This window comes from Onychostoma macrolepis, chromosome 03 (assembly GCF_012432095.1).
Source record: "Onychostoma macrolepis isolate SWU-2019 chromosome 03, ASM1243209v1, whole genome shotgun sequence".
NCBI classification, from domain to species: Eukaryota; Metazoa; Chordata; class Actinopteri; order Cypriniformes; family Cyprinidae; genus Onychostoma; species Onychostoma macrolepis.
The window spans coordinates 22176854-22191766 of NC_081157.1; the positions used below are offsets into that span (position 1 = coordinate 22176854).

The 14913-nt window shown below is 36.0% G+C and overlaps 3 protein-coding genes across 7 annotated transcripts in view; all 3 read right to left on the reverse strand.

Moving 5' to 3' along the window:
- Positions 1-384: 384 nt before the first annotated feature.
- LOC131534818 (deformed epidermal autoregulatory factor 1-like) lies at positions 385-5480 on the reverse strand. The gene is made up of 8 exons (XM_058767859.1): positions 5367-5480; positions 4474-4955; positions 3661-3812; positions 3295-3316; positions 3023-3121; positions 2738-2784; positions 2087-2168; positions 385-1877 (listed from the first exon to the last, which is right to left on the reverse strand). Exons 2-8 carry the CDS (start codon positions 4568-4570, stop codon positions 1495-1497), a joined length of 882 nt encoding a protein of 293 aa, XP_058623842.1. The 5' UTR covers positions 4571-4955; positions 5367-5480; the 3' UTR covers positions 385-1494.
- On the reverse strand, positions 5316-11671 carry LOC131536295 (uncharacterized). 3 transcript variants are annotated; one of them, XM_058769127.1, is made up of 10 exons: positions 11135-11620; positions 10032-10206; positions 9616-9834; positions 9353-9457; positions 7712-7863; positions 7566-7613; positions 7081-7240; positions 6764-6810; positions 6312-6393; positions 5316-6049 (listed from the first exon to the last, which is right to left on the reverse strand). In XM_058769127.1, the coding sequence occupies exons 1-10, from the start codon at positions 11291-11293 to the stop codon at positions 5694-5696; spliced, it is 1503 nt and encodes a 500-aa protein (XP_058625110.1). In that variant the 5' UTR covers positions 11294-11620; the 3' UTR covers positions 5316-5693. The 3 variants fall into 3 exon arrangements, with proteins under 3 accessions (XP_058625110.1, XP_058625111.1, XP_058625112.1); XM_058769128.1 differs by lacking the exon at positions 7081-7240 and having other exon boundaries at positions 6312-6388; positions 11135-11671; XM_058769129.1 differs by lacking the exon at positions 9616-9834 and having other exon boundaries at positions 11135-11668.
- A 231-nt stretch (positions 11672-11902) lies between these two features.
- Positions 11903-14913, reverse strand: part of LOC131536291 (mucin-20-like) — a 42900-nt gene continuing 39889 nt past the window's right edge. For all 3 annotated transcript variants that reach the window (XM_058769117.1, XM_058769116.1, XM_058769118.1), the window contains one exon: positions 11903-13291. In XM_058769117.1, coding sequence (XP_058625100.1) covers positions 12183-13291 — 1109 coding nt within the window. In that variant the 3' untranslated portion in view covers positions 11903-12182. The remainder of the gene's footprint in view (positions 13292-14913) is intronic.

The window sequence follows — 14913 nt, forward strand, 5'->3', positions numbered from 1 at the left end:
GAGTTCACGGACTAAGTCAGGCTTCCTCAAATCCTGCCCTGGAGAGCCAATGCACATGTTCAGCTCCTGTAAGTCATCTGGGCACCTGGAAGTCATTTTATTTTTGTTTTTATTTATTTAAAATTTCATGTCATATCTTTCATTACTTCTATTCCTTGTTTCCTCTCTCTCTCTAATGCACAGAAAGAGCCTACATATAAACATGGCATAATCTCCTTCCGCTCCTTAAAGCAGGTGTGCCTTCCTAAAGCATTGAGAATTCAACTTGATCACTTACAAAAATAAAATATGAAGAGAAACATATACTTCATTCAGAATTTAATTTTAGGAATGCTTTTTAAATTACAAGACAATTTCTGAATTTGACTTATATGAGGTGGTAAACAGAAAACTAGAAACTAGAAAAGGAATGTGTCAGGAAGGAATGAGAGAACAACAGACAATAGTAAAACTCCTCCCTTCATTACACCAGAGTGCAGATACAGGGATTTTGATCTACTGTATTTGCTTCAGATACACACTGACACAGAAATGAAACTGAAATGTAAACTGCTCTATTTTTATGTTGTAATTTTGTTTGTAACTTTAAATGATTAAGTGACATGCCGTTTATTTGAGCTTTTACACATTAAATAGAACCTATTATATTTGTTGTCATTATTAATGTAGATATACCCACAGTAGATATGTATATGTAGATGGGCCATATTGTAATGGTGACATCTTGACATCATTCCAGAGATTGTCTTACTACTAGGAGATTAGAGGGTCTGTATTACTTACTATTGGAGAAAGTGTAACGGTCAACTTGGATCACGTGTGCCCTGATAACCAATCACATTCCAGCTTTGACGTCACTAAGTTCCAGTCAGAGTTGTGCGACACTCAATTGGCATTTAAGGATAGGAATGAATGGAAAGTGCCGTCAGCTGAATCCAGTGTCAGTGACTTCTTTTAGAAAATGTCATTTTTTTTGTTTAAATTCTAAAAATAATTCAATCCAAAACTATTATTTAGATTAGCCGATAGGCTATTGATTCAATAAATGATAAGCTATTTCCTTAAAAAAAAGCTGTTTATTCAGCGTAGTGAAGCCTCTCCTCCATTGACATCCATTCAAAAAAACGGCGTCTGGTCTCCATCCCTGCGCCGCAGCATTAGCTTTAGCCATTAAACTTTTTTTGGCTAAAGGTTGCAGGCTTGCCTTCTAGTGGCTTTGGTCATTCACCATAGTAATCAATGAATATTCGAAGATGGCCGATGGTCTGCGAACCCATAGTATGGTGAATGACGTCAAGTTGACTGTTACAACATGACGGAGGCATCTACATGCTTGGAGCGGTCGAGTGGGGCATCTATACATATCTATGGATATACCTTACATGTATTTTTAAAATCATAACATCTCAGACCACAGTTCTACTTCTTTCTCTCATCAGTATTCACTCAATTTTTCTTTAATCTCAGACCTTAGTTTTTCACTCATATTTTTAATCATGTCATTACAACTTCAGTGATTTGCTCCTCCTTGACTGGGGAGTAAATCTGGGGATTTTCAATAACAGCAGGAGTTAGACTGATGTATTGAGGCAGTGTGATTTGTGACTGCATTTCCACCAGCTTCTTCAAAGACAAATCAATTGATTGTAGGGTGTTGTTAATGGTATTAAACTGATTTTCCAGAAATTCAAATAACTGCATCTGGCCTGCCTTCTCAGTCTCTTCAGAAGCAACAGGATTCTGCCATTCAGCAGGAGAATCACTGAAGTTCAGCTGAGCTGCTGCTTCTGTTGCTGCTTCATTTGAGGTCTGATCAGGCTCCTCTATGACAGGAGATACAGCAGCTTCTGTAGCATTGGTGGGATGAGCAGGTGAATCTTGGTATGGGGAAGATAGTCAAAGATAGTGAAACATTTAATAGGACTTTCACTTAAATAGGAATATTTCATGGTCATCCTATTCTAAACAACCCATAGTTCAACACTGATCCTTCATAGTCTAATAAAAATCAATCAATTCTAAAAATGATAAGTCTCAGATTAGGAGAAATTAATCATGATAGAAGGAAATAACTGATCTCACTAACCTCTATCATTCCCAGTAGATCCTATATGTTTTGTGATCGTTTCACTGACAGTTTCAGTTGAATTTATAGGTTCCCTCCTGTTCTGTGGGGAAAAGAAATCATAAGATTTAAGTAATGCTTTCTGTTTGTCTGCATTTTGAGGTAATCATTCCTCATAATCACACAGTCTGTTAGGAGCTATAAACGCTATTATAGTGTGAGAATTAACCTGCGCTAGTCTAGAGATGTATGTGGCTCCGGCAAACCATTTGCGTGACTGTGCATACAAAGTGTTTCAGATCAATGCTGCTTATTTTAATGCTATTAAAATAAACAAACTTTTAGGATTTTGAAAAGTTTAAAAAACAATTTATATAAAAAAAAAAAGCTTCAGAAATATTTAAAGAACAGTTCAAAAGAACAGCATTTATTTGAATTAGAAATCTTTTGTAAGATTGTAAAGTTATCAGTTTAATGCATCCTTGCTGAATAAAAGTATTTGAAAAAACTTACTCTTACTGACCACAAACTTCTGAATAGCAGTGTATATTCCCTAATCCCTTACATGTCAATACTTATATTTCAGTCTTCTATTACAATTTATCAGTAAGTGCATGCACATCGCTCAGTGGGGTATCTTAACCCATTTTCCCCATTACAGCTGAATCTCACCAGTTTGACTCTTTCAGCAACAGATATGGACTCGTCTGAAGAATTGTCTTTATGTGTCAGAAAACATTCAAAGGTTGGTGGTAATCAATAAATGGCGTGAATGTGAACCAGAGATCAACAATGGTGAAATTAGCAGTTGTGTGCTGTAAATATGACAACTTGATGAATGCAGAGCGTTTGTACTTTTTGTACACAATACTTCAAAAAAAAAAAAAACGCCACTGAAATTGTTAGCTTAGAAAATGTCTGGATGAATTTACAATGCAAATGTTCATACAAACCTACCCTGCTGAATTGTTCCCTTCGTCACTGTGTCCTCTTCACTTCCACACACAGGTATTTCAGTATTATTTCTGCGATTGTTTTCCTTACTGGCAGTGAAATCTAATGGTAGAAAAGTCAAAATTGTAATTTTTTTTTTTTTATGTTTAAATGTTTTGACTGTAAAGAAGTCATAGCCTATATGTTCTACTGAACAAAGACCACTTAAAGAGTCACACCTCACAAACGACACTATTTCCTTCTTGTCACATTTTGCTGAGATGATGAGTCTGCACCACATCTATCTGTCTGTGTCACCTATAAATAAAAAAAATGAACATATCTGAGTAATTCTGCATACTGATTAATTAACGGTATACTAATGTTAAAAATGAATCTTTAAAAATAAAACCAAGAACCGAATAGATTACAATCAATATTTTCATGCTTAATATGAAACACTTGAATATTGTTTGTTTTGTGGGTTTGCTCATTTGCTTGCAGTGGTTGAAATACCTGTCTAGATGACTTCCTCAGATTTCCATACTGTTCTAAGATGGATAAATAACTGTTGCATTATAATTAGATTTACTTAAATCATATTAGGACCAGTAAAATGTAGGTAAAATTCAGGCCTTACACCATCTGCACACAGTACATACCTGTATGAGTTTCTCTGTTTGCACTTGTTGACGGCCATTTGATGACTTGTAAAAGATGCTACTCTTCCACTTCTTGTTATTCCCCTTTCCTCCAAACTTCTCAAACTTTCTGGGCGTGAACCATTTCCCTTTACATGAAACACACTTCTCTCCTTAAGACAGAGAAACATCATAAAGAACATCTGAATAGGGAGCACATAATTAAAACAGTACATATCTTTGTCTTTTTTAAAACTAAATTTGCATTTCAGTTTCATTCTGACAATGTGAGAAAAATGTTCATAATCTCAAAGCCTACCATTCTCATACTTTTTTCTGTATATAAGAGCAGTTTTAACGGACAGTTAGTTGGGTCTTATTTCTGGCCTCCTGAAAGATTTCCTCCAGGTCTAGACATTTAAAAGGAAAGGATTCTGGAATTACAAGCTATCAGACTTGTACTGATTTTCCCTGTTCTTCCCTTGGTTTTTTTATTTATGATTTTTAGACATCACACCCTTTTCACAAGATATGATCAAAATTTAATTCAGCATTCATCTTCAGGTCTATGAGAGGTAAATGTCAACATTTAATTTTCTGCTAAATTAACCTAAACTTCACCTTTATTTAAATAAAAATGCCAAAGATGTGCTTTAATGTAGTCTTTAGAATTATATATATATATAAAACACTTTGATTGTCTTACATTGTCTGTTTTACAGACAGCTTCAAGACTCAAAACAGATTTTTTTTTTTTTCAATATATGCTCCACCCTGGACTGCTTTTACTTCTAGCTTTTTTCTTCTTGTTGTAATAGGTTCATTTCTCCTTACCATCTTGTTCCCTAATTTTTCTTTTTCCTCCTTGTTTTACTTTACTTTTTTTCCATTTCACTCCAAATCCTGAATCTATGGATGATTTACCATCCATCTCCCGGTATCTAAAGCACAGTCATCATTTAGTTGTGGATATTCAGAATTGGTTGAATGAGCCGAAATAGATACACACTTGTCAACAGAAAGAATGATTCTTCCAGTTTACACCGTTCAGGTAAATCCATGCAATTTTCCTGTTAAACTGTTAAGAGAGGATCATGTGCACAAATGCCTTTCATCATAAACATTCACTATGTCATAAAATATATCTCTGGGCATAAATAATAAAAGGAAAAGATGACCTTACCTGTAAAACACAGAAATGAACCTGGCTGCACTTGAAACTACAACTACACTAAAGAGAAACTAAATGAAACCCTGCCATCAGACTGGATTCTCTGCTCTGGTGCTCCAGAAGTAACGTCTATCACAACAACACACTGACGACACAGAAACACAATTGAAACTTGCTTCTTGGACTGTTTGTCTTTGCATAAAAGAAAAGAAACTGGAAATGAGTATTGAATATTTTAAATTATGCCATGGTCTGTCTGAATACTCGATTGGGTTTTTGTTAAATGTGAGCCAAAATCATCACAATTAAAAGAACCAAAGACTTAAACTACTTCAGTCTGTGTGCATTGAATTTATTTAATACACGAGTTTCACAATTTGAGTTGAACTACTGAAATAAATGAACTTTTCCACGACATTCTAATTTATTGAGATGCACCTGTATACTCGAATGGCGTATGTTTAGACGGGCTATGTTTGTTAGAGCAGATCAGAAAAGGTGTTCGGAGTGTTTAAAACAATTTTATTTTTGCAATCACAGAAATGACACATTTTACCTTTAAGGTACCTTGACACCGACATTGAAGGTCTGTAACAGAAAAGCAGAGCTATAATACACTGCCACCTGCATCCCATATTGAGAAAAACAATGGAAAGATAGTAGTTAGTACAGCAATCCTCATAAGAAATATTCTATCCATCCATCCTCCAAACCTCTATGTAAGGTCCCAGGATATTATCATCTTTTATACATTGTAATGAGATCTAGTTAATAATCAAAGCTGATTATGAGTGATCAAAAGTGATTATGGTTACATTTGGCTGTTAATAACCTGACCCAGAGTCAAAACATTTTTATAGTTTACTGTAAATTTTTCATGGTTTTACGATGACTCCTCCTTGACTGGGGAGTGAATCTGGAGATTTTCAATAACAGCAGGAGTTAGACTGATGTATTGAGGCAGAGTGTTTTGTGACTGTTTTTCCACCAGCTTCTTCAAAGACAAATCAATTGATTTCAGGGTGTTGTTGATGGTATTAAACTGGTTGGCCAGAAATTCAAATAACTGCATCTGGCCTGTCTTCTCAGTCTCTTCAGAAACAACAGGGTTTTGCCATTCAGCAGGAGAATCACTGAAGTTCAGCTGAGCTGCTGCTGCTTCATCTCTGGTCTGATCGGCCTCCTCTACAACAGCAGATACTGCAGGTTCTGTAGCATCAGTGGGAGGTGTAGATGAATCTTAGTTTGGGGAAGGACAAAAAGATAAGAGATTAGACAAAGTCTGAAATTTTAAAACCCAAAGGAAAAAAATAAATATTAGTACCACTCAGTAACAGACACTGTAAGAGTTTTCAAAGGCCAGTGGTTACTGTTCTTATTGAGAAGCAAAAACACGAGATGTGAAAGTGACCAAAGATAGTCTAATAAAAATATGGTATAGCAAACCCATGAAGTTCAAAATAAAGAAATAACATGACAGAAAATAAAAGAGTTCACTAACCTCTAGCACTAGCAGTAGATTCTACCGGTTCTGTGATCTTTTTACTGACAGTTTCATGTAAAACCACAGATTCTCTCCTGTTCTGTGCCGAAAAGAAAGGATAAGATTAAAGCAATGCTTAATTTGTTAATGGAAGATATGTGGGCACCGTAATTGGGTACATTTCAGTAACTGAGGGAGAAAATGAAAGATAAAGTTAGTTATTTGGATTAATTTTATATATTTAGTTATTTTTATATAATGACTCCCTCAGAATGTGAGCAGAATTTGTCAATGTGAGTTATGACCTCTTGTCAATAATAATAATATAAATTTATATATTTCCATTTATATCCCTTAAAAATATACTGTGATACATCATACGCTAAACTCAACTCTCCACAATAGGATAATACACATGCAATAATAATTAAAATAATAATTTACAATTGATCAATAAATAAACATCTCACCATTTTGACTCTTTCAGCAACAGATACAGACTCATCTGAAGAACTGTCTGTATGTGGTAGAAAACACACATAAACCACAAACATTTTTAGGGTCAATGTAGACAACCACATAAAAAAAAAAACAGAAACACTAACAATGAGAGATAAAGCTCTCTGGCAATCTAGACTCAGCAACCTGGCTTAATATGTGCAAAAAACCTCAAGGAAGTATGGGGATCAGAGAACTGAAGAACAGGTGACAAACACTAGATGGTGTGATAGTGAGACAGAGTTCCCTAACTAATATATCTGAAATTAAAATGTTGATTCAAACTCACCTGGCTGGATTGTTTTCTCTTCAATTCCACACACAGGTATTTTCAGAGTCTTGGAAAACAATCTTTTCCAGGACTCTGGAAAACCTTTTAAGGAGTTGATTAATTCACTCCTCGTTACATTTTGCACTGAGTTTGCACCGTCTCTATCTGTCTGTGTCACCTATGGTAAAATGGTAGTGATTTTAAAATATCTCAGCATGGCATTAGTAACTTAATGGATCATTTTCAAAAGTAATCTATAAAGCCAAAAAACAAAATAAAAATATTAAAGTTGATTCATAACCCACAGAATACATTTCATTGTTGTGAGGCTAAACTGCAACAAATGAATATCGTTTATGTTTATTTGTTGCAGTTTAGCCTCACAACAATGAAATGTATTCTGTGGGTTATGAATCAACTTTAATATTTTTATTTTGTTTATATATATATATATATATATATATATATATATATATATATATATATATATATATACTAAATACCTGTCTAATTGACTCCCTCAGTTGTCCAAACTCTGAAAGACACCCATTCTAGGAGAAAAAGGAAAGTTAATTTAAATAAGATGAGGTTCACGTATGCTCATAAAAATGTCAAATAAACTCAGATTTCACACTAGCTGTGTACATACTTGTATGAGTTTCAGTAATTTCACTTGTTGAAGGCCATTTGATGGTTTGTAATAGATGCTACCCTTCCACTTCTTGTGATGCCCTTTTCCTCCAAACTCCTCAAACTGTCCGGGTGTAAACCATTTCCCTTTACATGAAATACACTTCTCTCCTGAAGACAGAGAAACATTATACAGAACATATAAATGGAGTGCACATATTTAAAATAATAAATGCTGGTTTGTAAAACGGACAGAGGGAAAGAGACACTTAGGCACTTAGCCATGCAGTCTGCATTTACACACATCTGTAAAAAAATGGGTGGTTCTTAAAAGCTCAGTGCAAGCAAAGGCCATGTAAAGTCATAGAGTGGGGTTGTCAAGTGCTGAGGAGCATGGTGTATACAACTCGCCAACACTCTGCTGATTCCATAACTGAAGAGTTCCAAACTTCCACTAGTATTAATATCAGCAGAAAAACTTTGTGGCAGGAGCTTGATGGAATGGATATCCTTGGGTGAGCAGCTGCATGCAATCCTCACATCATCAAGTACAATGCTAAGAGTTGGACACAGAGTAAAGCACACCACCACTGGACTCTGGAGCAGAGGAAACCTGTTCTGCAGAGTGAGGAATCACACTTCTCTGTTTGGCAGTCTGATGAGTGAGTCTGGGTTTTGTGGATACCAGGAGAACATTACTTGCCCAGCTGCAAGTTCAGTGGAGGAGGGATAATGTGCTGAGGAGTGTTGTGCATAAGCATGGGGCTGTTTTCCAGGATTTAGCCTAGGCCCCTTATTTCCAGTGAAAACTTAATGCTTCAGCACACCAAGACATTTTTCACAATGCTATGCTTCCAACTTAGTAGGAACTTTGAGGTAGGCTCTTTTCTGTTCCACTTCATGTTTCTTCCGATTCATAAAGATGCCAGTGAAGACGTGCCGGTTTGGTTAGAGTCGCCCTGAAGTTGTGCATCTTCGGAAGCAGTGCTGCGCGCAACGTTACAAAAAATACCATGCACACTGCCACGCGAAATGGGGCCTCGTGCACTCAATGTGCACGGCCACCCACTGCACGATGACGTAATTTTTGCTGTGCACATAGCCCTCATGCCAACGCGGCAAGTATAAACCAGGCTTTACTCGGCTTGACTCGAAGTGCACAAAGCAAGGTCCATAAAGACATGGATGAGTTTGGTGCGTAAGAACTTGAATGGCCCACACATTTGTACCCCTGACCTCAAACCCACCTTTGGGATGAACTGTAACGGCAATTGTGAGGCCAGGCCTTCTTGTCCAACATCAGTGCCTGACCATACAATTGCTCTACTGGATAAATAGGCAAAAATTCCCACAGAAAAACAAAAAAAATCTTGTGGAAATCCTTCCCAGTAAAGTTGTTCTGATACAGCTGAAGCTGTTATAACTGCAAAGGGGGGACAAACTATTTAATAATGTAATTAAAGTCAATGTGTAATGGTCAAGAGTCCCAATACTTTTGTACATATAGTACATATAGTGTGTGTATTTATTTATTCAGTGACACTCTACATTAGTTAAATCTCATTTCAATCTGACTTTAAAAACTACATCTGCAATTTAATTTCTGTCTCACAATGTGAAAAATAAATACAATTCGTGATTTTTTCCACGCAAAACTTACCATTGTCATATTTTATTCTGTACAGACAACCTGCCATTTTTCCACAACGAACAGCCAGCTGTTTCTTATTTCTGACTTCTTGAAAGACAGCTGTTAGATCTAGCCCTAAAATAAACATAGAATAGAAGAATATTTTGTCAGGATACAATCACACAAAAATATTTCAAAATTACTCTTCAGATCAAAAAAATAAATAAGCAAATACATAAATGTCTAGAAGATGTTTGACATTATTGGTATTAAAGTATTAAAGCATAAGTTACCCGAGTCATTTTTATTTCTGGTCTGCCTACTTGAACTGGATATTTGGTGGGAAAATGGCCTCTTGTTGTTACTCTGCTTGAAGCATCTTTGCGCTTTCATTTTTTCTTTTATTACCCTTCTGTCATCTTCATTAAAATCAGTTTCTGAGCAGTTTCCCTTCAGTTCACATTCTGGCTTAGTCTGCTTCATAACTGATTCAGCATTCATCTTCTTCAGGTCTATGAGGGGCAAATGTTATGTTATACTGGATCTGCTAATGAACCTCAGCTTACTTCATAAATGGTGTCAATGCTGCCAATTGTCTTGACGTGGTTTTAGAATCTTAATAAAAACATGAACAATCTGTCACTGGATCACTGACTGTTTCAAGAATCAAAGTTAAAAATATTCATTCTAGGTATCGTTTTATGCTTACCTGGAAGCCTAGATTTTTTACTTCTGGCTATTTTCTTCTTGCTACAATTTTGTTGATTCATCTTTCTTTTCCCCCCTTGTTTTCCTTTCCCATTTCCCATCTCGTTCATCCAGTCAGATTCAGATGCGCTGGCCCAATCCTGCTCTGAATCGGTAATTAATTCTCCATCCATCTCCTGTGGCACAATAAGCATTTATTCAATGTTTTTGTTGTTGTTGTGCTCTTTGTATTGTTAAAGTTTAATATTGCAATGTATAATATATGCATAATGTATAATCACTTGAACTCTGAATATGTGAGAGTGAGCCAAAATGGATTACACATATGAAAACAAAATACATATCATTAATTCATTTGAATGTAGGCTATACAGTTCAAGTAAATTCATGCATATCTTTTATTAAATTGCTTATACACAATTCACTGTCATAAACATCTAAATAAACTAGGACTATCCATAGACTAAAACAACTTGGAGTTAAGACACATTTAAAATAATTAAAATGGGATTTCATAAATTGTAACAGCAAAATGTTCTTCGGGTTCCCACTCTTTTCCAGTAATTTTGTGGTTTACACTTTTAGTATTATGCTACTTATATATGCATATTTTCTAAGTCCATGTGAATCCTGTTTTTTCCCTTTTCAAGCCTTTTGATGCACCCTTGGAGGATCTCGAGGCGCGTTTTTAAAAATATAACAACTTTTAACTTGAGCTCAGCGTTTTTTTGTAACGTGTTCACGCGTTTAGACGCTGCAAACGACGCGAGATCCTAGCACGTGTTTACACAGTAGAAAAACAATAGAAATTATGTGTAGTTATGCAAACAAACGTTATGTGTGAACGTAGAAACGAACACAGATACTTGCTTCTTGGACTGTTTGTTTGTTTTGGGGGGGAAACTATAGAAAAAAAAAGACCCGAAACATTCACGTAATGTACACGCAACAACCAATACTATATTAGAAAAGATCTCGAGCACTCTTTTATAAGTCAGCAAGATAACAGAAATCGCCAGTCAGCGTCATTTGGTAAACAGGTTGTCTTGAATTAAACACGTTCAAATTCTACTTAACAGCAATAAGTATTAGCTTGGTAGTTACCTCAAACTCTCCGGATACAGCGGCGAATCCTGAATTATCGTCCGACTCCAAGTAAAGAGAAAGTAGGAGGAGAAGCACGAGATGGGGGGCGTGCGTGACTGAAAAGGATGCGCGGGATATTTTCGCTTCAGCTGGTAGGCTATTTGAATCATCCTTCATGTTTTAAATTATTCAAACAAACTAAAGTTTCATTACATGCTTTTTTTCTATTCATGGATTGTGCCCCAGTAAAAGAGTCGGGATAGTTCAAGTTCATCCAAAAAGAAAAGTCTGTTATCATTTACCCTCAAGTTGTTTCAAACATGTTAGTTTCTTCTGCTGAAAACGGATTATATTTTGAAGAATGTTGATAATCGAACAGTTGCTGGTAGCCACTGTCTTCCAGTAATATGTAAACAAATACTTTGAACGTCAGTGCAACCTGTTTGTTATACTTAACAGGTTATACAGGTTGCAAACATTCTTCATAATATCATCTTTTGTTTTTAGCAGAAGAAACCAACTCACACATGTTTGGAACAACTTGAGGGAGTAATGACTTCTCATTTTTGGGTGAACAATCCCAAGGTGAAAACCAAGGTGTAACACAAAGGTTGAATTTACTCACCTGTCCATCTGACATCTAAGTATATCTACATACCAAATGAGCCCCTCAAAGACAATTATACTTAACAATATTTACATAACAAAACAACAACAACAACAACAACAAAAACAGGACAAAAAGAAACTACACAAAAATACATAAAACAAAATTTATTACTGCTATTAATAATTATCAAATATATATATATATATATATATATAAAGATTTTCAAAATTTTTACATAATCGTGTCAATTTATTTATATGTATATTAAAAAAAACAACAGAACAATGAACAGCAAATGATTAAAACAACAAAATGCTGCAATATATTTTGTTTTAATATGTGACAAAAACAGTAAACGATTATCAAAAATGTCTTTAATTGTCTTGGCTATTAAATACACATTAAAAACAAACTTGTATAATCTAATAATAATATATTTATTGATAACCTCTCAGATCACGGTTCTGCTTCCTCAGTACTACCCCCACCTTCAGTGATTGGCTCCTTCTTGACTAAGGAGTGAATCTGGGGATTTTCAAAAACAGCAGGAATTAGACAGATATATTGAGGCAGTGTGTCTTCTGACTGTTTTTCCACCAGCTTCTTTAAAGACAAATCAATTGATTTCAGGGTCTTGTTCATGGTACTAAACTGATTTTCCAGAAATTTAATTAACTGCGTCTGGCCTGTCTTCTCAGTCTCTTCAGAAGCAACAGGATTCTGCCATTCAGCAGGAGAATCACTGAAGTTCAGCTGAGCTGCTGCTGCTTCATCTGAGGTCTGATTGACCTCCTCTACAACAGGATATACTACAGGTTCTGTAGCATCAGTGGGAGAATCACTGAAATTCAGCTGAGCTGCTGCTGCTTCATCTGAGGTCTGATTGGCCTCCTCTACAACAGGATATACTACAGGTTCTGTAGCATCAGTGGGAGAATCACTGAAGTTCAGCTGAGCTGCTGCTGCTTCATCTGAGGTCTGATTGGCCTCCTCTACAACAGGAGATACTGCAGGTTCTGTAGCATCAGTGGGAGAATCACTGACGTTCAGCTGAGCTGCTATTGCTGCTTCATCTGAGGCCTGATCAGCCTCCTCTACAAAAGGAGATACTGCAGGTTCTGAAGCATCAGTGGGAGAATCACTGAAGTTCAGCTGAGCTGCTATTGCTGCTTCATCTCTGGTCTGATTGGCCACTTCTACCGCAGGAGATACTACAGGTTCTGTAGCATCAGTGGGAGAATCACTGACGTTCAGCTGAGCTGCTGCTGCTGCTTCATCCGCTGCTTCATCTGTGGTCTGATCAGGCTCCTCTATGACAGGAGATACTACAGGTTCTGTAGCATCAGTGGGAGAATCACGGAAGCTCAGCTGAGCTGCTATTGCTGCTTCATGTCTGGTCTGATTGGCCTCCTCTACAACAGGAGATACTGCAGGTTCTGTAGCATCAGTGGGAGAATCACTGAAGTTCAGCTGAGCTGCTGCTGCTTCATCTGTGGTCTGATCAGGCTCCTCTATGACAGGAGATACTACAGATTCTGTAGCATCAGTGGGAGGTGCAGGTGAATCTTGGTTTGGGGAAGGACAAAGAGATAAATCATGAGGATGAGTTTATAGCACACACAAAACACAAACAAGTTATACAAAGTATGAAATGGTAGAATACAGAGGAAAAAACAAATATTAGTACCACTCAGAAATTCAGTAATAGACACTGGTAAGAGTTTTCAAATGCCAGTGGTTACCTTTCAACTATGAATATTCAAATTCTAATGAGAAGCAAAAATAAGAGATGTGAAAGTAACCAAAGGTCTTCATAGTCTAATAATAATATGTAATTTTAAAAATCATCAGAGGTGGAAAGTAACTAATTACAAATACTTTTGTTACAGTACTTGAGTATATTTTTACATTTTTTCTACTTTCTTGAGTATAGGCTAATTAAATTGTGGTTCTTTTACTTTTACTTGAGTAGAATAAAAATAAAGTATTCAACTTCGCTAGATTTATTTTCCACCAAAAGTAGGTACAAAGTACTACCAAAAAAAAAAAAAAAAGAAAGAAAAAAGACAAAGGTGCCGATGGAGAAACAGAGTGAGCTGGCGTTTGACAGGCACTTTTCAAACTGTTGGGGTGGAGCCCTGTGCTTCAGGCAGTAACAGGCAAGTCTGTGCAAAACCAATCAAAACTTTCAGCTCAGTGGGAGCTAGGGCGGGGCGTTCAAACCACGCTTTGCTCTGACTGTCAATCACCAGTGTTGGTTTTTTGAATCTGCATCATGTTTCAGTATATTAGAGAAATTTTAAATCGCAATTTTAACAGCTCCTGAAATGGGTCATGCCATTGATATTACCAGAACACTCAGCAGTTTAAGTAAATAGAAACTCGGTTGATAGAAGGATGCAGTTGCATGGATGGAAGTGTCAAAAATGCTTGTACACAGTTCAGATGAATGGAAAAAATTGCCCTCTTTAACAGTGCAGATTAACGAAGCTAAAATAACCTAAACATTAACAACAACATTGACATAATAGCGCGTACATTTTACATGCGTCTGACTAACAGATCAACCATGATTTATCTGTCAATCAGATGCATGTAAAATCACTTTTTCTGTGCCCGTGCTTTGGATTTGTGTACCCATGGGTGAAAAAAGAAGATAGTCTATGTATGACCAGACGATTTATTCATATCCAAAATGAGACGATGTGAACATTATGGAGCGCTGAACCCTCTCATGCAGTGTATGTTTCATTCATACCCGAAGCTGGAGGGCGCTCTCGCGCAGAAAGTCCAAAACGGCCTTGTAGAAGTAATAATAACTTATGACATGAAGGAAATCCCAATATGGACAAAGGCATCCTGCTATCGCTACCTTTTCCAGGTAATAAATAAATAAAGCATATGAATAATGCAGTGCTAATTGACATAATATTTATTACAGTATAGAAACTATTCCTTACCTATGCCTTATTATTTGTATAAACCAATCATAAAATTGTCATTAGGAAAATACAGAGAAAATATTATATATATATATATATATATATATATATATATATATATATATATATAGGTGCTGGTCATATAATTAGAATATCATCAAAAGTTGATTTATTTCACTAATTCCATTCAAAAGTGAAACTTGTATATTATATTCATTCATTACACACAGACTGATATATTTCAA

Excerpts from the sequence above, each read along its gene's own strand:
- LOC131534818 (XM_058767859.1), bottom strand. The coding sequence starts at position 4,570 with ATGGATGGTAAATCATCCATAGATTCAGGATTTGGAGTGAAATGGAAA. Across the intron at positions 3,122-3,294 it reads GACACAGACAGATAGATGTG|ATTTCACTGCCAGTAAGGAA; the intron begins GTGCAGACTCAT and ends TTCTACCATTAG. Across the intron at positions 1,878-2,086 it reads ATCTACTGGGAATGATAGAG|ATTCACCTGCTCATCCCACC; the intron begins GTTAGTGAGATC and ends CCCCATACCAAG.
- LOC131536295 (XM_058769127.1), bottom strand. The coding sequence starts at position 11,293 with ATGAAGGATGATTCAAATAGCCTACCAGCTGAAGCGAAAATATCCCGC. Across the intron at positions 10,207-11,134 it reads CTGTATCCGGAGAGTTTGAG|GAGATGGATGGAGAATTAAT; the intron begins GTAACTACCAAG and ends ATTGTGCCACAG. Across the intron at positions 6,811-7,080 it reads AGAGAAAACAATCCAGCCAG|ACAGTTCTTCAGATGAGTCT; the intron begins GTGAGTTTGAAT and ends TACCACATACAG.